General features: G+C 36.1%; 1 protein-coding gene across 9 annotated transcripts in view; it reads right to left on the bottom strand.

Annotated features, from left to right (window-relative positions):
• Positions 1-23549, bottom strand: part of LOC117303762 (protein FAM13A-like) — a 37477-nt gene extending 13928 nt beyond the window's left edge. For 7 of the 9 annotated variants that reach the window (XR_004520541.1, XM_033788099.1, XM_033788101.1 and 4 more), the window contains exons 1-12: positions 23469-23549; positions 18958-19074; positions 14998-16108; positions 9665-9783; positions 4993-5173; positions 3547-3756; positions 2992-3175; positions 2017-2260; positions 1410-1528; positions 893-1000; positions 476-576; positions 30-108 (exon numbers count right to left, since the gene is read on the bottom strand). Coding sequence is in view for 8 of the 9 variants with exons in the window: in XM_033788099.1 (XP_033643990.1) it covers positions 30-108; positions 476-576; positions 893-1000; positions 1410-1528; positions 2017-2260; positions 2992-3175; positions 3547-3756; positions 4993-5173; positions 9665-9721 (1283 nt within the window). In the remaining variant the exon portion in view is untranslated. Of the gene's footprint in view, positions 1-29; positions 109-475; positions 577-892; positions 1001-1409; positions 1529-2016; positions 2261-2991; positions 3176-3546; positions 3757-4992; positions 5174-8659; positions 8700-9664; positions 9784-14997; positions 16109-18957; positions 19075-23468 lie in introns of those variants that run through there. The other 2 variants (XM_033788100.1, XM_033788105.1) reach the window with 2 other exon arrangements.
• Positions 23550-24263: the final 714 nt, after the last annotated feature.

Here is a 24263-nt window from a genome sequence, read left to right on the forward strand (position 1 = left end):
CTATTTAAGATAGAAATGAGATTACTCACAGGTTATCTTTGCTTTCCTCTTGCTCCTCTTCCTGAGTCTTTTGCCATCTTCTTCTTGGTGAAGGCACAGGTGCTACTATTAGTTGGGAAAAGAAACAAAACTTCCTAATAAAATGTTGAAATTGTGAAGACATTCCATAAACATGTACTTCAATACTAATTAGTTAAATCAAATAAATGTTGACAGAATGAGATCAAAGGCTTGATTAGGCCTGTGAGTGGATCCTTAAAAAAAAAGCTGAAACACTACATGATGTAAGAATGATTATGTAATGTCAAGTGAGCGTGAGTCACGCATACGGGCACCCTATTAATCCAGTGACTAGACTTATCTCACATTACTGTAGTTGTCAATTATTGCTGCTAAGCTTCTACAAGGCATGCCAAGCTTATTTGAGGGGGAAACAAATTATGAAAAAAAAGAAAAAAAAAAAAAAAAAGTTAACCTGCTGGTGTTGGAGAAAGAACTGCTTCATCTCGGTCTGGTTCGGGGCTTTGACCAAATAGATGTTGAGAAACCGTCTCCTGAATAGTCTTTTCTACCAATCTGTAAACAACAACAAAAACAAAACGTCAATAAACCACTGGGCCTAATGATTACAACCTACAGAGCTTCAACAGGAAAAAAGCTTGGATTTGAAGTGTGGTTAGGGTTAAGTAATAAGATTGCTGGTATCCATGGAAGTACTCATAGCTCTTGCTCCAATCAAATTCTTCTGTGGATGTCTTCCAATGTGCACACCCAAGAAAGGTGATAAAGGGGGTGCTTCATTAAAAACAGCAGCAGCGGAAGCAGTCATCCCAAATCTCTGTGGGGTTAGGAACAATTTTGATTTAGTAATAATGAGATGGTTGGTACTCACTCAGATGCAATGTCATTAATGACCGGTGAAGGAGCTGTACTTGTCCCTGTCTCACTATCTAAGTTGAATGGAGAGAAAGCCCTCTCTTCCACACCTACATCTCGAGGACTAGAAGAGCAAACAGAAACATAATGTTAGTCAGCTGATCTTGACATATTATAATAGAGTTGCTTGCCTTGAAGGGGCACAGCAATTTTCTTCTGGTAAGGGGCTCAATGAGAAAATAGTACATTTTTTTGTATTTGAACTTTGCAATGGCACCACATCAAAAGCCGAGGCACTTTGGCAACTGCTATGTGTGCTGTGGATGCTGTGAGTTATTTCAAGGCCTGGGGTTGTGATGTACATGTATGGTTGAGACAAACAAAAACTGTTTAGGTTGGGGTTTGGTAAACTGTATTTCAAGGCATGCATGTATGCTATTAATCTTTGGAAGAATTCATTCATTTCATCTTTTAGCTTTCACCTGGAACCTTTTTGAAACATTTGGACATCATTGGGTGAAGTTAGGACTTACCTTAGCAGATAACTGGGCGAGTCGCAGTCTCGGCCTTCATCTGGTTTCTTGAGAATTTCCCTATCAGTGTCTGCGTAAGAATTACTGTTTATGTCTTTGGTTTCTTCAGAATCAAATCTCTAAAAAAGAAGAAAATAACTTAAAAAGTGAATTTTCAAATGCAGAATATGCGAACACTTTATTTGAAACATCATTGCAAATGTCACACAAAAAAATTTAAGGCTTTGATGAAGACTCTGCTAGGGTTGAAAGGTCAAGTCATTAATTTTGTTTGTGCATTTATACCATAGGTCCTTTTGGTAAGCAGTTTGCAACAGCTAAAACTATTTCTCACAAACAAAAACAAAGTACAAATTTGTCCATAATAAATAATAACAAAACTTACAACTCGCACATATCCACCCTTAGAGTGTACAACACAAAAATGTATACAAACAATTCAAATGGCAATGAAATTTCAATGAGCGAGAAAAGGCTAAAAACATCAAATGCATTCCGAGTTCCACATATGCCATTTGTATTTTACTTAAATCAAGAAAAATTGATTGTTGCTGAGCAGACATGTTTTGATGTCTTGGTCGTCTACCCTCTTCCCCTAATGCTTTACCCTTCTTCTCTCTTCCTTCTGTCGCACATAATCATGGTACGGTGCAGGTTTGACCGGTGGTGACCTCTTGGATGTAGTGGCCTGTACTTGTATGCACTTTGACCCCACTGAGGTCGACGATGGTGGTGATGAACTCTCATCTTTAACATCGGATTTGAAGATGGTGTCGTATTCCTCGATTAGTGTCCGGACGATGATGTTTGTGATTCCTTGTTCACGGAGACCGTCTAGTCCTGCGCTACACCTATAGTGGACGTAAAAGAGGAGTGGTTGTCATTGCAAGTTCATCTTGGTAAACAGAAATGATTCATCTAATGAGATGATTGTAATCAGGGTTTTGGCCATACACAAACAGATAGTGTATCTGGTCGATCTTTTAGTGATTCCTTGTTCACGGAGACAGTCTAGTCCTGCGCTACACCTTGAGTGGACACAACATGGGATTGGCTGTCAGTGTAAGATCATCTTATAGCAATGTTTCATCCATACGATGATTTATAAATTTAGCTCCAGAGCTTCCAACATTTGCATCTTGTAACCAGGGAGATTGTGCACAACAATCAGAGGGATATTTTGAATGACAGACATTCAACACAACACATGCAATAGGGAACAATCGTTCATAATCAGGGAGATTTTCAAATTTATTCATCAGAACAGGGAAAGATTGGTATTTTTAGGGAACCTTTTACCATCAGCCATCGATTTTACTAAACCCTTCCTAATTTAGGATTTAGTCTTAGGACTTAGGATGAGTTAAGTTCCGTATCCATAGACATTAGGATGCAGTGAACCCATCCTAAGTTAGGATGAGTTACTCGTCCTAACTTGAGACAGGATTAATCCTAGCGTTTGGTGAAATCAGCTGCCAGCAGAGTTGGCAGCTCCACTAGTTCATACTTAATGTAGTAAAAGACTGAGGACCAGATGTCGGCTGATTTGCAAACACAGACACAGACGGACTTAATGATTTACCTGAATAGGTTAGGGCCAAAGACAATTGCCAGTGCCATAGAGTTCATTTTATTAGTTGATTCGTACTGTGCGACCATGACAAGAAAGCGGATTAAGTACTGAAGTACGATGTAATGTTCCTCAGGAAGCTGTTGAATCAAATTCTTCTGTTGTCTGACGCACTCTTCGTGATTGGACTGGAAAGCTGAAATGGAAAAAGCATAAAACTTACTTTGGTAATGAGCAATGAAGAGCTGTTCATAGAAACACATTGTGAGAAATGACTCCCTCTGAAGTAACATTGTTTTTGAGAATGAGGTAATTTCTTACTCAAATAATAAAAGACTTCAGGCCTGAAGTCTTTTATTAGGCATCTCAAAGCACACAAATTTATATGCAGCATTTTGTTTCAATTAGTTATTTTATGGATACTGGTTGTTGACAATTACCAAATGTGTCCAGTGCCTATGCCAAACATTTCAGGCTATTGAGACCCTTTTTTCCCAGACTTTTCCCAAGAGCAAAAAAATAAAAGAAGTAAATCAGGAAGAATATCCTGCCTGTGTGTGTACTTACTCTGCTGAACATTGATAAATTGATGATGAAGTGTCTCGGTCATAATAGGGTCTGGTAACTCCCTTAGAAACATCTTAAGTAGACTAGCTATAGCCATGACGTCACCAGCCTCCTCAAAGTCTGTATCACCAGTCTTATCAATTATAGCTTTCATCTTATCGACGACTCGAGTACTGCCATTGATACGGAAGATTCCCTCATGGCCAATGCCTGTCAAATAAAGAATAAAGGAACAACATGAGAAGCAGCCCCTAAACATAATAAATGAACTCTGAAAAGGACGATGGTGATTATTTAAGTCTTACATGTATTTATAATTACTGGTTTTTATGAGCCCCCCTCCCCCCTCTCCTCAATTTCTTTTGGGGGGAAAATCATACTTACATGTAAGTAGGTAGAATATCTGTATTTTACCTCAAAATAAAAAACAAACAAAAAAACACCATTCTACTTTTTCTCACCAAATAGGTGTTATTTCAATGGGATGTTGTTTTAATGATATTACAATTATTCACCTGGGACCACACACAAAACGATCAACCAAATTTGAGAAATGGATATAAACAGGTTTGCCAAACACCTAATGGGTAATTACATACATGTAGGGAGAATTGAATCAACAACCTTAACACTTTCACAACAATATTATTATTTAGGCTTCAGGATGACGCAGAACACAAAGTGTCTGATACTCATTAACCTTCGCCTTCGTCACCACCTGACACTCAATCTCTAGTCTTGTAATCAAGAAGTGATAATCACCATGACCCTTTACCTTCACTTACACTCAATCTCTAGTCTTATAATCAAGAAGTGATAATCACTAGAACCCTAAACCACCTGAGTCTAGTCTTAATGTGTATAATGGGGTCACCATACCGTGTATGAATCATCAGATGTACATGTATCGTGCATTGTATGTAATGAGTAGTGTTCTAATATTCGCTACCTTAAAGGCAGTGGACACTATTGGTATTTACTCAAAATAATTATCAGCATAAAACCTTTCTTGGTAACGAGTAATGGGGAGAGGTTGATAGTATCAAACATTGTGAGAAACGGCTCCCTCTGACATGTCTGAATAACGTAGTTTTCGAGAAAGAAGTAATTTTCCACGAATTTGATTTTGAGACCTCAGAACTAGAGGTATCGAAATCAAGCATCTGAAAGCACACAAAAATTTGTTGTCACAAAGGTGTTTTTTCTTTCATTTTTATCTTGCAACCTCGAAGGCCAAATGAGCTCAAATTTTTCACAGGTTTGTTATTTGATGCATATGTTGAGATACACCAAGTGAGAAGACTGGTCTTGGTCTTTGACAATACCAATAGTGTCCAGTGTCTTTAACAGACAAGTAGAGCTTCATGTATAGCCCTGCTGACTGATTTTATGACATACACAAGGAAGTTGCTAAAAAGTAAAATCCTGAAAGAGTGATTCACTGACCATGCATCTGGATGAAGTCACATATCTTCCTAATAAAGAGTGGCACCCTGACTCCTTTAGGGCCCCTTGCTAGCTCCTTCAAAGGAACGCCAAACGTCTTAGCATTGTTTAATTTCTTCTTCATCGTTCCTGGAGAGCGAAGAATCTTCTGCATACTGTTACTGTTGGTGGATCCAAACCCCTGAAGCATAAAATATCAAAAGATTGGAGATGTTAAAAATGTAAACCGATCTTGAATGAGTAAAGTACAAGTCCACAAAGAGTACTTATAATGCGACAGTTCCATGAACATCAAAAGATAAAAACCTGGCAAACTATTATTTTACCAACCCTCTGATCCTTTATAATGCTACTACCAAAATACATCAACTATAGAAAGTGGGGTTTGGGTTCTAATCCCAACCGAGTTGTCTATCAATGGAGTTATTGGTGTAGGTTCAAGTCTCAGTCTTGACTCTTGTTTCATCTAGGAAAACACATTATAAACACTGCTGTTTTGTCCTTCAGATGGCACATAAAACTACTCTGTCTGATGTGCATTGTCAAACAATTCTGTACACAAATAGGGGGGGGGGGGGTGGGGGAGTTGCCTGAGTGTTTCAGTCGTAATTTGCAGTCTGGCAGCAGTATGCACCAATTAACCTTGTATTCCTATGAAGTTGTTGTTTTACTCATAAAATCATTCTTAACCATGATGTCTGCATGAAAGAAATGGGGCATTAGAAATGTGTACCTGTTATTACATTGTTACTATAATTACTATTAGTGATTAATAAAAGAAGGTTAGGTCCAATGTATAGAACTTGAATGTAAAATTAATACAGGATCCTGGTTTTACATGCACAGTAAACTAACAAGATATGACAAGTGCCAGTAAAAACTTGACCCCAAGCATTCTTTCAGGTTAATTATTCAAAACTAAACCACTTTTTTGTAATCCATCATGACCATGACACTAAGTCATCTTCAAGCAGAAAGCTGATGGCAATAAATTTCCTGTTATCGACCCTTTGTACCAGCATCACCGAAGCAATTACTCTGCCATGCTCAACACTTTGGAAGTAAAATTGTAAACTGTACAAAATATGAATTGTGTTAAAACAGAAGAAAAAAAATGCGCACTTTTGAAAACTCCCAAAATGCCACAACCAAGATTATTGTGAATGATTTGGGTTAAAAGACTTGAAAACTTTGCAATCTCCTCGTGGGTTATTTTAATAAAAATATCTTTAATAGGCAATTTTGGAAATCAATTCACAGGTTATTTTGCAATTGCTTCATACAATCTCATTTTAGATTATTGTTTTGCAATCTCATCTTAGGTTATTTTGCAATCTTTTCATATTTTTGTTGCAATCTTTGAGTCCTTGTGACTAAAAACTACACGTATGTAGGTCCAACTAAAATCAATTTCTGTTTTGAATTTTCACAATAATAAACATCCAATCTTTTAAGGGCCGAGTGTGTGCAGTATGCTCATTTTATCCAATTGAAAAGAAATTTACAATAGCACATGTTAATCCTCAAGTTAAAAGGGAATTTTTAAATGAGATTGTTCAAAATAATAATATAAGGTAGAGGAGCCCCAAATTAAATCACATTTAAACACAATCGATGAGAGAATTGTGTCCATCAAAGCTTGTCACTTTACACTTTTGTGATTCAATTATGGAACAAAAGGCCATTCAATCAGTCAGTATAAATCCAAGTGAACACTACGTGTCAAGAAATTTTACAAATATTTGCTGGATTTTAGAGTAGCGATAATAATGGCCTGACGTTTCGACCTAGCAGAGTCTTTCTTGTAGGCTAAATGACAACACAAAAAACATGAACAGGTATATCAGATGTAAAATGCAAGTGAAAATACATGAATGGAGAGAGAGGAAGACGGAGTTCGAAAGTGTTTTTTGCTTTGTTGGCTACTGTGCTTTTTTCTTTTTTTGTAAAGCGCTTTGAGGCTCTGCATAATGCGCTTATTGGATATGTTCATTGTTTTTATTATTTAACTAGTGTAACATTTGAATGTAATCTTCAGCTCTCAATTTAGGAGTAAACAAAAATACAAGACTGCAGGGCTTGTAGCTCAAAATGTTGACTGGACCAGAATCAAGAAGAGGAAAAACAATATCTACACAGTTTAACATGGTTTATCCATACAACAAACTGTTTTTATCTTAACAAAACACTAAGAGACGATTCTTTAGATTTGAAAAACAGTTATCAGATGCGAAGTCAACACACCGACTTTCGAGTTAAAATGATGTCAAAAAAATAATTTAAGTATACTACATGTACACATCTATTATGTACACTTTAACAATGCACTTATACTGTAGATCTCAGATATGATGCCTCTGACAATAATATGTTCATGTACTCTTAGTTTTCAAGAACAGAAAAAAAGCTTACCATATACATGTCAGTTTCGTTAACCGTGTCACCAAATACGTATATTATAACCCAATTCCACCACCATTTCCTGTATTTTTTTTTCAAGGTCTCGTACAAAAGTCAACTCACACCTTGGAGCTTTTATACTGAATGCTCAAAATTTATGGTATGCACAAACTATGACTAGCCCCAGGGTTTTAGAATTACCCTATAAATAGACATTTGACATACCTTGACTAAGTTCATTGAACACAAACTAGTACATAAATATTGTGATCTGTACTATTGACATGATTGATATGGACATACGTACACTACAACACTAAACATTTCATTTGACAACACTTCTACATTAAACAGCCAATTCCAAGGAAAGAAAACCCCAAGGGAAACTCCTCAAGATTATAACTGATTGCCACACCATCTTCATTCTACAATGTAGGGGGAGAAATTAACATTCAGTATGCTAACACTAGAGTTTTTATGTTTAACACCAGTCTTAAGCAGGGATATTTACAGCTATTTCCTAGGAAATGCATGTTTCCCATGAAATCATCCAGTGAAAAAGCCAAAAGGGGATTTTAAAATTAATTACATGTAACATGGGTATACATACCCTGTACAGTGTAGTTTCATAATTAACACTCCTATTATCAAAACATGCAAAAACACCAAACACCACAAACAAACAAAATCAACAAATGAAACAAATCGGCTACAACATTTACTGACTCTTCAGTGCCATGGGTACAAAGTGTTCTAATATTATAATGTAAAAAAAGATTCTGCAAAAAAAACCCATTAACAGTAGGCCTGTGGCACATTGTTGGTGATAGTTTTGGGTTGAACAAAAGTAAAACAGACTACAGCAGGGTTTGAACCAACGACCTACGGATTAACGTGCAGACGCTCTACCTACTAATGACTAAGCTGTCTGGCCCTATGTTGGCGATCTCCCTATTTTGTCAATTTTCAGGGGGCCAGTCAGAAGCCATACAATTGTTTACTCCCTGTCGACCCCAAATTTACGATACAATCTTTGAAGCGGCAGCAGCAAGATCACATGCAGGGGATGCTACTTTTAAATTTCATATTATCAAGTATTAAAAATATTGTTTAGTGAGTACATTTTTTATCGGCTGAAAAGTAAACTGCAGAAAAGGAAAGCGGTTTTGAGTCCAATAACCTCATGCATCAAAAGTGAAACAAGGAAAGTCAACAAAGTGCCACCATCTTACAAGGAAAATGTGTCAAGCTTGTGTTTCCAACTTACCTTAATTTGCCTATTATGGCTGTCCCTGAATCAACATTTACTGATTCAATACGAAGCGTTATAAGCGTTATAAAGAGAGCAAACAAATACAAGTATAAATCAAAACCAAGAGAAGCTCATGTGACTAGCACAGTTTTCTGATTATTTCCTTATTGTAATGAGGAAAAGGATGTGAATTTGTTAAATCGGATCTTTGCTAATTCTTTTTTGAAATGTTCTCAATCAATAAAGAAATTGAGTTCACACTTCACGTGATAGTAAAGAGATTTTATTTTTAATTATAAAATAAATACTCAACCATTTTGAATACACTTCTCAAGTGCTTTCCAGTTAGATTTGTGAAAAGCCTTTTATCTCGGTCCGATTATGCCATTTTACGTGGGAGCTCCGTTTTGTACGGTTGTTTTGGTGTGATAACAAAGCAACATCCCACAATGTCATAAAAGTATTGTAATTTTTTACCCACGCCTTCATCATAGAATAGCTAGTTTTTTAAAACACAGAGGTTGGAGGCTATTTTTTCTTTTAATTCACAACAAATTCAGTGGCAGAAGTATCAAAATTACAATTAAATGATAAACAAACATATTATAAACATCAAGTTTAATTTGTAGCATTACTGTTGAAATTTGTTTGCTCAAGTAGCCATTTTCAACACACTTCATGTAATATGTCACGCCTAAGTTGTACATCTTCTAAGATAATCTGTTTTGACTTGAATTTCTTCACAAAAATGTGTGTGAACTAGCACCGGTCTGTATGTACTAAACAGGGTTTGCCCTTCACTTTTAAATAAATAAATAAACAAGTTTTTAATAGCAATAAACTAAAAATAGTAGGGCAAAATTGGAAGAAAAAAACAAAAACAGAACCTACATAACAAAACTTTTAGAGATGTAGAAAAACAAATCTATTTAACACTAATAATAAAGAATAGTCTGTTTAAGGCTTATACATTCTGCTCTCTGCTTCAATGAATGAATGAAACTGTTTTTTAAGACGTACCTGTAAAGAAGAGTTGGGTTCGACAACATTAGTTGCACCACAGAGTGCTGACCTCATTTCTGGCTCATTAATGTTGCAGACAGATCAAGTGTAGAATAAACTCACTTCAGATTAACAAGCTGTTGATCACAAATAAATAAATAAATAAATGTTATAAAAACTCATCAAGCCCCCCAGAGAAAGACGATAATGTAGTTGTTGATGCAGGTCTCGAAATAACCCACAGCAATTGCTGTGGTGCCCTGTGCTTTTGCTGTGGTGCCCTTTGCAAAGTTCCAATACAAATCATGGAAGTGCCCCTTAGAGGAAATTAGCTATGCCCTTTCGAGAGAGCGAAGTTCAAAGTCTGTCGATGAAGATGAACAAATACTGTTAACTGCCTGTGACTGAATGATAGTACTCACTAAGTAGAATTACTTCCTTGATACAGACCCGGAAGACTTTCTTGAAGGTATACAAAGTGAAAGTTTATAATCCAGGGGCTACGGTAACACTCAGCTAGCACTGACATTATTCTTAAACTATTAATGTTTGCTTTGGCATGTTTACAGAATTACTCCACTCAGCAATAATACCAATTGACACTCTGCTCTTTAGTCCTTCTTCTGAATATGGGCACACAACGATTCCAACAAGTCTGGAGCATCGTTACCTTTTCAAAACACCGTTTTCATATTTTATATTTTTTAAAGTATAACATGTACAGATTTTAAAGCCATGACATTCGCCAAAAAATTCAGCAAGTACAAAACGTGATAAATGAAACAAAATAAAACCCCACAAAACATGTACCATGATGAAATGTAAGTGTACACAGTAAACAAAAATCTAGATACAAACTACACATTTTGTAGTGAATGTTAAACATGAGGTAATCAGGTTTATCAAGATGTGCTTTCAGAATGGTAAGCAGCGCACATTACATGTAGCTGTCAGTACCCAATTATGTTCAACATGCTTGGTCATATTCAACAATGACTACACTGTGTCCTACTACACTGTACACTAGTAGACAGTCTTACTGAAGACTGCGTTGTATGTGAGTCATCCAATACACTACTCCTATGTGTATAAGTCATAATAGAACTGCTTGCTCAAATGTGGACCGAACTATGAGCCTACTGGGCAAAAAATATTGACTGCATGTCCTAAAAGCTTGATTTTGAAAGATAGGTAATTGAACCTGCTAAATCATGCCCCACACAAAAAAATAAAAGAGGGAATTTTTTTTTATATTTTTAATAATACTTATATGAATGAACGAATAGAAAATAACTTATTAAATAAAATAAATAAATAAATAAGATTTCACCAACAAATAAATACAAAAGAGAAAATGTCTGCTGGGGTCAAAATATTGACCAAAATAATGTTGCAAAATAAAGAAAATTGTATAAAACATTCCTGATTTTGTAAGACAATTCATTTTTGTTGTTGAATATTCCTCAACCATTTAAAAAAGAAGGAGGTGAAATGAATGTAAGCAAATAAATAATAAAATACACAGTAGGCCTGTAGTAAGAGTCAAACGTTGGGCCATTAAATGAATGTAAGCAAATAAATAATAAAATACACAGTAGGCCTGTAGTAAGAGTCAAACGTTGGGCCATTAAAAAAATGTTTGCAAAATAAAGAGATTTTCTCTTATTCAAGTCCTTTACAAATAATAATAAAATTAATAATAAAGAACACTTAATAGAGCGTCGGTATCCGCCTCAGGAAGGCGCTCATGGCGCTTGAATATATTCCTACAATGATACAGCCTCTAGGCCTCTGGAGGTATCTAAAATCAAAAATTGTCAGGTTTGTTTGATTCTATTAGATTGAGGACTGGGCTAAATGTACATGTAGCAAACTGACAATAAATGCTTTATTGCACATGAGATTTAAGGCAAATAAATGTACTGGTCACCATAAATCAGAGTTCCAACTGTTTCAATGTTGAGTTAGGATACTACCATGGTGTTGGATTTTGTTAGAGTGAGGAAAGATCCGGGTAAACCACTCAAGGGAATTTGGGTTTAAAAGAAAATGATCAACGCTGCTGTTCATTATTTCTAGCGAATAGAAACATTGCAACCATGAGATTGATCATCTTGCTGATTGCAGATGACCTTGTGAGTTTCCGCTTTTAATAGAGCTTCGATACTACTCCATTACGAATTGGAATAAATAATTTGTTATTTGAGAGTGATGGTTGACAAATCTTTGTTTGATTATGTCTAGTTTTGATAATAAAGGGTTTGGTACTTTTTGTACTACACAAAACACAAATGCCACAGGCACAGATTTACATTCAACTAAAATAATGATGGTAGAAAGCTTCCCTTCAAAATATTACTTGCTGAGGTGCTGTGGTTTTTGAAAAAAAATAATTTAACAATTTCACAAAAACAATTTTTCTCTCAGTGAGACGAAAATTAATATAGTGCGTACAACAGATTTACACAGATTTTCTCTTGAAAACATTGTTCTGTACATTGTACATGTTCACCTTTTTCTCAAAAAACTTGACGACTAATGAAAACATAGTCTACAGGTTTAAAAAAATACTTCTTTATTCACAATGACCAAATACTTGATCTACAAAAGGAATCAAAACCCTTCAAGGTGCACAGTGCACTTAGATTACCTTGTACTGTAGAAAGAAGCCGAGTCACATCTTTCCCGTCTAATGGGATTGCCAGAGGTACACACAGATGCTGTAAATTGTAAGCCTACTTATCAACTTATATTGGGAAAGGGTTATAGAGTTTAGGGTCTGAATAAAAAGACATAACAAAACAAAAAATAGAATTTATTGAAAAATTCTGGATGTAAATTTAAATCCAGACAACCATCTCAAATGTTTAAACAATTTTAGCAAAGTGCATTGCCAAGTCTGAAATTGTTGTTAAAGTAGAAGCACTAATGAATTCATTTGCCATATTTGCCGGAAAAATTACAGGGATTGGACATAAAAACGTCAAACCTCCCCTCCCCTTTCATCGACTCATCTTAAAAGACTCATTTTAAGAAGTGTTGTCAGTGTTTTGTAGTGTAATTTGTATTTTAACATCACACTTTATTTCGCAATTAAAATTGATCTGGCACAGCTAAGATCAATATTAGCTGCTGGGCTTGAGTCCACAAAAAGTACAGATTTAAGTCTAAAGGTGAGTCGTCGATATCGCCATGGTGATTTGTGTTTGTGACATCACACTTTGCTTAGCAATATAGATCATAGATGCTGCTCAAGTGCTGGCTCCTATTATGCATTGTGTTCTGGCAGGTCTCTAGGATTTCCTATTTCAAAGGGCAAGGTCATTTTCATTTTGCTGCGCTGTTGTTGACCACTGTTGTTGACCACGTTCAACTGCCTCCTCAATGACCTCAAGACACCTCTTTTCCCAGAACAATCCTCTTGCTCGCCATTGGATTGTTTTTGAGTCATTTTTATGGGTTCATTTGTTTCCCTCCTGTGTTAGGCACTGTTCTTTGTATATAGCACCTTAAATGCTTTGTATTATTATTATTTTTAAAGGGAACTTCCATTGGAAAAACTTAAAGTTTATGGACAACTTTTGAAGGGGCACCAAGGCCAAGACCAGGGCAAAGGAGCCATGGCCTCCATGTCTCGCTCTGGGAATCTTGGGGACTCTTTAAAAGACAAATTAAGGGGGAGGTACACTTCTGTACAAAAGGAAAAGAGTTTGTATACTCTTGGATAATTTAGGGCATGGTACATGTATAATTAACATTATAATAAACCTAAGGATCTATCTTAAGGTCTTCATAGTCTTAGAATGGATATTTCTTCCTACATGGTCTTAGTAATATAAAGCCCTGGTATTGATCCTTAATTTGAGTAAGTTTCCTAACTTCTTTTTGATTGAAAATGTTGGATTGGAGCCAACACATGCCCACCCACATACCAGCACTCCCACATGAGCGCTGAGTGACTAGCCAGTGAATTTTCCTACATTTGACATTGATCTCTTGACCTCCAGTTATTCAGGTTCTTGGCTGTTTATTTATAATATGCAGGTGTGGAACATTACAATCCTAATACGTGTTTATACATTGTACATGCACCATAGCCCATGCAGGAGACTGAATACAACTGAACACTAAAACACAATGTCCATGATGTTCCTGTACTATCTTACATGTAAGTAAATGAGTGTTATAAGAGATGTTAAATTTGCATCGGGGATAAAAATACTAATGCTGGTTGTTTTTTACCCATACTCTGATGTGTGTTAGCACTATATACTAGGTACTTTCCAGAGTCCTGTGAAAAAATATCACAGACATGTTACTCGGGTGGGATTCGAACCCACGACCCTTGCAATTCTAGAGCAGTTACTTACCAACTAGACTGAATGATTGTTGTATAAAATTGAACCAAAAACACATTGTTAATTTATAAGTATACGCAGGTTTTAGGTAGATAATGCAAATACTAAATGCATTTCATTTACGCCTTACGTGCAATGTCGCCAAATACGATCACTAAGTAAAATCTGGCTTTTCCTTTTCATGCATCAAGATTTCACCCTGTAATTATATTCTGTGACATACAGACACAAAATGCACTCAATATAAATTTGTTTGATAGCCACATTGTACTGTTGTAGATCCTTGTCTTTGGAAATAATAGTTTTTCACAATAAACATCCGCAAATGCATAGTAGTAGAGCAGAATGCTACACAATACATGTATGTATCAGTTGCTTACTACTCAATATTGGCATTCATGTATGCACAAAATAAGTGCACTCTAAAATTTGTCTCATGCAAAATTAGTGGACAAAGTCATTCCCTAAACATTATGCATCCAATATACTTTATTGAATATGATGTCACCGTTCCAATATTTGCCCTACAAGATGGTGTCTGCGAGCGTGTGCGTGCTTTGCCATAGAAATCAAACCAGGAACGCTGCGTGCTGCATATTTCTTTTGATGTACATGTACGCGTGTAGACGCCCATACGGTTTGCCCTACAAGATGGTGTCTGCGAGCGTGCTTTGCCATAGAAATCAAACCGGGAACGCTGTGTGCTGCATACATGTATTTCTTTTGATGTACATGTACGCGTGTAGACGCCCATACGGTTTGCCCTACAAGATGGTGTCTGCGAGCGTGTGCGTGCTTTGCCATAGAAATCAAACCGGGAACGCTGCGTGCTGCATATTTCTTTTGATGTACATGTACGCGTGTAGACGCCCATACGGTTTGACCTACAAAATGGCGACTTTCAAAGCCAAAAAAGGGTTATTCGATACGGTCTACATGTACAGAACTTTGTATTTCAGATTTCCCTTCATACCATACATGTATATTTCTTACCTTTTGAGCTTCACATCTACAGCTACTTCAATGCTGATCAGTGCACAGTTCTTAGACAAAGTTCAGGCAACTGATGTTGAGACACTTCCCTTAGATGTAAGAACTTCCTTTGCACCTCTCCAACAAATACAGACAGAGGAGGAAGTTTCTGATCCTTTGCACTGCAAGTCTCTCCGACAAGTCTCTGCCTTTCTTGAAGTCTTTTATGGTCTCAGTTGCAGCAGATATTCTTGAAGTATTCAAGCTGATTACTAAGAAGTTGATCACAATACACACATAGTTGATGAACGCAAAGAGTTAAACACCTCCGTTGGGATGAGTCAAAAAGAAAATATCTCCAAGTGTAATGTTGTAGCTAGCAGGAATGTGCAAGGTAATACTGGAACAAAAGAACTCTCCTCTAGGCAACAAATTTATTGGGATTCGGCGTTATCATAAAAGCTTTCCCAACAATGTGTTCAGCTAACAGCTACACAAATAATTGACTTCTTGTTGACATTGTTTACAAAAGTCAATCAGAATATTTGGAATTATTTCACTCCCAGTAAGGATATTACCAGGCAACACTGTCTCAACCCAAACAACAGGTTCAGGAAAAAAAATGCAATTAAATGGCAGACAATGAACTGTAGTTGCAATCACTGTTTAGTCCAATCCAAGGATACTGGTCATCAACACTTGGCTGAAGGGGACTGGTCAGTGCTGACCAAACAAATGATGTCCTTCATTAATTATTGTTGACAGGGGTAACTAAAGGTTCAATGTCTAGATTGTACAGGTTTGTGAGTAGACTCCCTCACAAGGCACGTAGAGATTCATTTGGCACGTTTTTGGACAATCTGCATAGTCTAGTCTAAACTGCAGGATTTAAGGTATATTCTACAAGTGTAGTTCATAAATAATGAATTAGAGTAAGACAGGTTGTTACGGGTATAAAGTACTGTAGATGAAGCAGTCTCAGTCTATGGTTGCTTCAGTGTCCTGCTGACAAGTAAACGGAGACCCATCATGAATCTGTAGGCGAGACTGAATCTCTGTTCCACCGCCTCCTTTTAGCGGACACGTAGTCCGCTTACCGAGTACATCCTCTTCTTGTCAACTCACCACACACCTAGCCAAGAAGATAAACAACTTTTATTTACATTTTACATTATCAGCAAACAAATTACATGTACATGTAGGCCAAATCACTGCAAACAAACAGTATTAAAATTGAGTCATAAAGCCTACATGTTTTGATATTATGGGCCTATGCAAACTCTTACAAAATCCTACAACAAGTCACAAGAAAACATACAACAAAACATAAACATATTTTGATATTATGCAAGTGCACTTATTTTTACCAAATAAACAACATCCTACAACAAGTTGCAAGACAATTTACAACAAAACAAATCATGGTAAGCACAAACATCCATCAATCATCGCACTTCAAAGTTCACTTTTTGTGCTTCAACAGCTCTATGGAAATTGAGCCAACGTGTGTTATTAAACAAGTACCTCAAGTCAAGGGTGAACATGTAGGGTGAGTGAGGGTCACATTAGATAAACACTATAAAAGCCAATGAATATAACAAGTATTTCACACCATTTACCTAAATCCCACCCAGTGTCAATGCTAATAATGCAAGTCTGTCACATCTAGGCCTTTACATGCACCATGGAGGAAAAATTTGATTTTCCTCCATGTACTTTTAGATGCTATTTTGATGGTTTTAGTAAAGAAAGTGACCAGACAAAAAACAAATTTTGCTTACAAGAATCAGGTTACCAGCCAAAATTCCATGTCATGTGCACCATTTGTGACTGATTTCCTGCTATCTTCTGCTTGCAGGAATGTGTTAAAGCCAGTGGACACTATTGGTAATTGTCAAAGACCAGTCTTCTCACTTGCTGTATCTCAACATTATATGCATAAAATAACAAACCTGTGAAAATTTGAGCTTGATTGGTCGTCAAAATTGCGAGATAAAATGAAAGAAAAAACACCTTGTCACACGAAGTTGTGTGCTATCAGATGCTTGATTCGTGGAAAATTACTTTTTTCTTGAAAACTACTCCACTTCAGAAGGAGCCGTTTCTCACAATGTTTCATACTACCAACCTCTCCCCATTACTCGTTACCAAGTAAGATTTTATGCTCATAAATATTTTGAGTAATTACCAATAGTGTCCCCTGCCTTTAAGTAATCAAATTGGGTGGTGATCTTTGACGATATTAATCGAGTTACAACCCAAGGAAAAGGCGCTTTATAAATGGTGTTATTTGTTATTATTAATGTACTCTATTGGTATCTGATTAGTTGCTTTTGTACCAAAAGCATCAAAATTTAGCCAATGAGTTCATGCATTAAGGCCATATTCTGTTTGAAAGAAGGAAAGTGCATCAGGGCAGTGTTTATTTCCGGTTTCCTTGGCATTAAACTACTGGCATTATTTCTATTCCCCTGGACAGGATGCCAGTCTATAAGTTACTTCCCAGCTCTCCCCGGTACCCATTTGTACTCCTGGGTGGAGAGAAGTACTTATGATAAAAGTGTCGCAAATGACCAGGCCAGGATTGGAACCCACATTCTGTAAACTACAGAACTTGAGTCAACTGCCTTAGACCGTTTGTTTAGTAACGTTACGTTCAGGACACTCTGCTCATACAAAAGACGCAACCGTGATCGGAGCAAAACAAACAACATAATACTTCTCAACAAGTTGTTGCGGATGTACATTGTGTATTTAACTATGCACTATGGATGATTGGTTATTTAATGACAAGATCTTGTACTTTGAACTTGTTATCATTATGTGCAGGTTGTCTTCCAGGGTCCAATGTTTGAAATCAACATGTTATTGATTGCAATCTATGTTACAGCTGACTCTGATCTCCCATGCTACTACAAATACTGCTCGACAACTTTAACTATCAACTAAACATTTTCAGAAAACTAGACGCAATATAGTGCAAGTAAAAAACATCGCTTAGCACGAGTGTTAATCTTTCTGCTAAGCAGTAAGCACTCTTATCATTAAAACATTAAGATAGCGTCCTTACAAAGTCTACATTTTGCACAATTAATGCTTAGTGACTGAATGTTGTTGTAGAGCTACATACAATACTGCTGAAACCCAGAAAACAATGTTATGCAAACATGTAATTGGCCTTAGAAAAATGCATTTGATTGAGTAAAAGGGCTGACCTCTTACACATGTACATGTACATGTTATATCAATATTATCTTCATAAAATTCTTTGTGTAAACAGGTTACAGAAGGAAAATAACATGTCTGTACCAGAAGGTTAAGTGTAAAATGTGCTGAGCACAGCTACAAAAGATTAAAAGTGCCAAGTATATTTATTTGCAGCTCAACAGCTCTTGAAATCTAACCCATGGTTGACTGCAATCAGGGATCACATTTGAACAAAACAATGACATTTTCCACTACACAACAATTCTTTTAGCTCAAAGCTTGCACAAACCCATATTTTTAACTAATTTTTCAACAACAAAAGTAAAAAGAAATTAAATAAAATCTGGATTTGCAATTGGAGATTAAGTGGGAAGGTAGGCCCTATACTGGTTTTGAATATTAGTGAGAAGCGTCTCTGTCTCAAACATTTCTCAGATTGTGTATTCCAATTGTGGATTATCATGGACATACTGCTCTGAACTTTTGGACGATATCTCGAAAATGCTACCACCTTTTGAAATGAAAATTTCGCAGATTAGTTTGATTGTTATCTACACTAGGATTAAAACAATCGAATGGTTCCGAAAACCAAAGGTATGTATACATAACATTCCCTTCAAGAATATTCAAAAGTATGTCATATTATGTGTTCAGAAAAATACCCGACTATAGGACTTGTTTTTGTTATTGCAGAATGCTTCACGAACTGGACTCTTGCCAGAGGTCTTTTGTTTGAACCCTGGCAATATGCGGCCATGCGAGCCTAACACTTACCTATATAATTAAAAGATACGCTTCGTTGGCTGTGACAATTCACTCAGTGTTCACACCACACAGGTGAGCCACTCAATGAACATGCTTAGAACATGTCCTCACTTGCATAATCAATACCTGTAAATAACCAAACAAAACAAGAACAATATTAACGCTGAAGGGAATTTGCACACATTTGGTTTAAGACCTGTGTAATTGATTACAAAATACAATACAAGATAGATTAGTTTGCAATTTTTAAAGGGGATTTGGCAATCACTAAATTCTAAAGTGGGAGGGTTAAATGAGGGAAGGGGATACAAGATGCGGGAATAAAACAAAGAGAAAAGACTTTCAGAAGGAAAATATTAACGTTGGTAAAAGACCTGTGTAAATAATTCAAAAATACAAAACGAGATCAATTAGTTTGCAATTTTTAAAGGGGATTTGCCAATCACTAAATTCTAAAGTGGGAGGGTTAAATGAGGGAAGGGGATACAAGATGCGGAAATAAAACAAAGAGAGAAGACAAGGAAAATATTAAAGTTGGTTAAAGACCTGTGTAAATGATTTGAACACACAATCTGAGATAGATTACTAGTTTATCATTTGTTACAGTGAGATTCCAATCACCAATGACCAAGCCCTTAATAAACATGCCAGTCAAGGGGAGAGCTAAAGCGGGAAAGGGCTAAAAGAAGGAGATAATAAAAAAGAAGAAAGGTGATGATGACCATCGACAGAAAAATTTCACTAACTTGAACGGTACAGTCTCGTTTCAATTTACGATGATCTGAATGAGGTAAATTTTACAAAAATGAGAAGATGGCATTTTTTCTGACTTGGTAAGTTAAAGAGAGGGCTTAGAGAAAGTGAGAGGAAAAAAACAAAACCTCTGAGAGTATAGACCTTTATCATGGTGCAGTCATCTTGAATTTCTCCCGTTAATATCAACGTTTCCAAACTAAGGCTGGAAGAACAAAATAGTCTGGTTCCTATTTGCAAAATGATTATTGGTATTCGATACGAGGGACAAGACCAAGATGGAGGCAGCATGATAAATCTCTAAACAACCTTTTAATTATTGGTCAACGAGCAGCGAGCCTGTTGATTTGTTCTATAGATAAAGCGGTCTTCATTTTATGAGGGAAATGTACTGGTACATTTCAAGTTGACCCGTTTAAAAATCACAAGAGATGTACATTTCCTGTTTTAAAAATAAATGTGACTACTATTTTTGTCTTTATCAGATGAGGAATCCTCCAATAATGTAAATCATTCGGATGACCGTCCTCGACCCCATTTCCTTGCGCCCCTCCTCCTCTTTCCTCTTCCTAAACCATTCTGAAAGTGCTCATCCACATTCACCTCCGAAGACATAAAGCAAAACCCACAAAGACATGACTCATATGCAACTCAATCTCCTGAGATTTGTAGACATGATAGATTGTATTCACCCAGTGATCATCAGCTTGTGTAACCATGCATGTACATACATTATTAGAGACAGGTGTGTGCAGCAATGATCATGGTCAGGCACATCATTTACACTCAGTTAATATTACATTGAGTTTTTTTCTTCATTTTATCGCGATTTAAAACGTGAAAAGACTTTAAAATATTTTGTCAGCGGCTGAGGTCAAGAACCTACTCACAGTTAATAATAGCACATGTACATGAAATGTTAACTCGCTTCTTATATTTAACATGATAAAACTGTAATTTTACACAAACAAAACAGTGGTCATTGCCTTGGTGCCCTTGAAATATTCTAAAGTAACAGTAGAAATTTACTTTTTCCTGATAGGGTGCCCTTTACTGAGGAGAAAATGCCTTGGTGCCCTTACCTTAATTAAAAAATGAAGCACTCAATCTAAGACATAAATGATACTTGTGTAAATTTTAAGTATAGTTTTATTTAATTACACAAAATTCAGGCTGCTGCTTCTCAAAAGGAGAATAAAAAACAACTAAGCTTTTTGTTGATAGGGCCTATTGAGATTGGTTAGAATCGGAGCAAGAATATGCAGTGTACATTACATTGTTCATAAAATGTCTAGACGTCTTGATGTCTACTGTGTCTTTCAAGACGTCACTCTTAGTCTTGGTGCCCCCTAACAAATGTTGACATTTCAGAATTGTCTAATTCAATTAAACGTGCAAAGTAATTTTGTCTTGTTAAAAATGCTTCCTCGTTAAGGAAATTATATCATTGTTCTGATGACGAGATCATTTGCCAAGTTGTTCAGAAACAGTCTGCTGACAATCCAACTGATCAGTGACATGAGACTGCATATTATTTAACCTAAAAAAGATTGCGTGTGTGTAGAGTACACATTATCAGGAATTACATTTTAGCACATGCAGAGATGCCAAGTCCAGAGGCCAGCTATGCATGAGTTTTTTCAAAGCTCCCCCCCCTCCTGAACAAAAAAATTGCCAGTTTTAGAGAACTTTCGAAAATCGCCGCCCAACTTTTTTTGTTTTTTTTTTTATAAAAAAAAAAAAAATCAGAAAGTTAATTGTGGACAAAAAGTGTTCCAAAATGCATCAAAAACCTCTTCAGAATAATTAAAACTCACATGAGGTACACAGGAGATGTTGATGGTTAATGTGGAGGTACGGTTGTGTCAGATTATTTCCTTCCAAACTAAAAAAAAATTGACTAAAAATTTCCAAAATCCTCCGCTCACTTCTTCCGCCTGTTGTGTCCTCGCTAGTGGAGCGCATTTAACGAATTGGCTAAACGAATCGGGCAAAAGCGTGTGCAATCTGCAAATTTGCACTCTGTTTGTACAAAGTTTGTACAAAAAATGATGATTCTGATAAACTATGTGCAATCTGAAGATTGTGCAAACAGTGTAGATTGCGTTTTTTGTACACACGAGCTCGATTTGGCAATGCATGTCGTAAAAAATTGTTTTTCCCCGGTCTGGCCCCAATGCGTGAGAAAATGGTTGCTGTGCGTGTGAGCGTGAGACAGAGCCCAAATGCGCGAGTCTCACGCCTAATGCGTGAGACTTGGTAGGTATGCACATGTAGTATGAAGTATCGAAAAAAAACACTGAATAATTCTGTCTTCATCGAGAAGGCAAAAGTTTTATATAAAAAACAAAAACAAAAAAAAAGGCTAAACGATTCTGTATGAAGTCTGACCTAAACAGACACTTTTCCAAAAATAAAACCGATATTATTGGCTATAAAATTATTACAAAGCACCTATTGGATAATTATAACTCTTGATAGCACTCACTTGTTGTTTTGTCAATAGTTACAATAGCTTATCAACTGTCCATCAGCGAAAAAAAAATCTGTGTTTTATGAGAAAATCTGGACTGAAGTTGCTCTAATTTCCAAACTCCTCTTTCAAAGTCTCCGTGCTACTTTTTAATTATATTTTTAAGACAAAAATAAAGCCGAATTGTTCAAAAGAGAAGAAAGAATACAAGTCAATGTCATCTCAGAAATTCTCTATGAAATTACACCAAAATTAAACCTTAGACTTTAGAGCTTTACACGTTTTGTGAAATTATGGATTGAATGGTCGGACAAGCTGTTCAAGCCAATTAGGCCCCTATACAATAATAAAAATAAAATGAAGTAAAGCGCACCAATTAATTATTGGGCTACAACAAATTTTTAAAGACAACGTTTGGAAAAGTTTTATTTAATAAAAACTTCTTTCCTGATATTGAGGATTTGAGGGAGTATTCACTTTAGCATGTTAAAAGCAAATTGGCGCATTATTGCGCCATGCATGACATGAGCAATTCTGAGTGAGGGTAGTGTGTTAATATAATATAGAACTTTGTTTGGAGACGATATTTTTTTTAGTAAATATTATTAGAATAATATTATAACATGGATGCACCTTTTTTATTTTTAAGTAAGTTTTAAACTCAAATTTTACTATATTTTAAACATTTATTGACTTGTTTGTTTGTGGACAGACTGACACTTGTGACAGTATTTTATGTGGTCAGATTAAATAATAATCTTACCCACCAAGGGGAATAATTAGAGGAAGACAAAATACTAACAAAACATTGATTTATTATTGTCTCCTCAATGATTTAATTGCAATTATTGGGCCTATTTTAAATAATTATTTTGCTTTAAATTAAATACACTTCCTGATCATATCCCATCATCCTGACAATGCCTGATTTTAGTAGAATTTTAGACCCCAACCCAGGAACTTTATGGACTGACTGACACATTGAAATGCATGGAAGTAGTTGTTATTATAAACAATGAACACGATGGCGGAAGTCATTCACACAAACGGCCTTCAAACTGTCAAAACGTCAGGTTCTGACAGCGAGAGTGACTTTTTCCTCCAAATAAATATAATGTGTCCGGAATTTGGGCAGCAGTTAATTTAAACGCCCATTCGCCATTTCCCGCGCCCTTACAAAAAAGTCTCCCCTAACCACAAACAACCAGTAACTGGACATTACAGACATACAAATAATGGTAAAAAGTTCACTTTGATGTGACAGACATCCAAATCAAAATAAAGCAGGACTCACCATCGACGACGGGAATTTTGTTGACTGTCTCTCTGCAGCAGAAATTCTGTTTCCAGTATTTTGTTTGTGTCAATGGCACTGTTTGACGAATCAGCGGAGAGCTACGGTATCACGTGGTACTGATTCATTAACTTGACATTCGGGTAATATTATGCTAAGTTTTTGCTATAAATGGCCGGCTCTTAAAGTGAAGCAAATTGCTTTGTTAAGTTAACAGCTTGGTTGAATGACAAAGGAGGAGACCATAAACGAAATACGTAACCCTTTGTATTAACTCATAATGTTCTTATCTATGGAATTTGACAGTCTTTGAACAATCACAACAACGGGCCAGGACAGGTATAATAAAAGTAGAGGGCGCTATGCAGGAAAAAAAATAACAATACTTATGGTCCAGATCGATCCAGCATGGAGTTTAGGCCAACTCGAATAGGTCAGGAAGAAGCTGTATTCCGGAATTTCCAAAATCCAATATCGATGTACAAAGTAGACATTCGATTCGATTCGATTCAATCCAATTCCATTCAATTCAATTCAATTCAATTCAATTCAATGTTTTGTGTCCATCAATGGAAATTTGCTTTAAAAAAGAAGAAAAAAAAAACAAACAAAAACAATCCCCCAGAATAACAGAATAATTATTCAAAATTATGTAAAAGTAAACAATATTTACTCTATGAAACTTAAAACTGAATTCACAAGGGTGTAACCAAAAAAATAACTTAATAAAAATCAACAATAATAATATGAGAACAAGTAACTGGCTGCCATTAAAGCTACGAGATTGTGGTTGTC

Source organism: Asterias rubens, chromosome 20, assembly GCF_902459465.1.
Source record: "Asterias rubens chromosome 20, eAstRub1.3, whole genome shotgun sequence".
Taxonomy (NCBI): Eukaryota; Metazoa; Echinodermata; class Asteroidea; order Forcipulatida; family Asteriidae; genus Asterias; species Asterias rubens.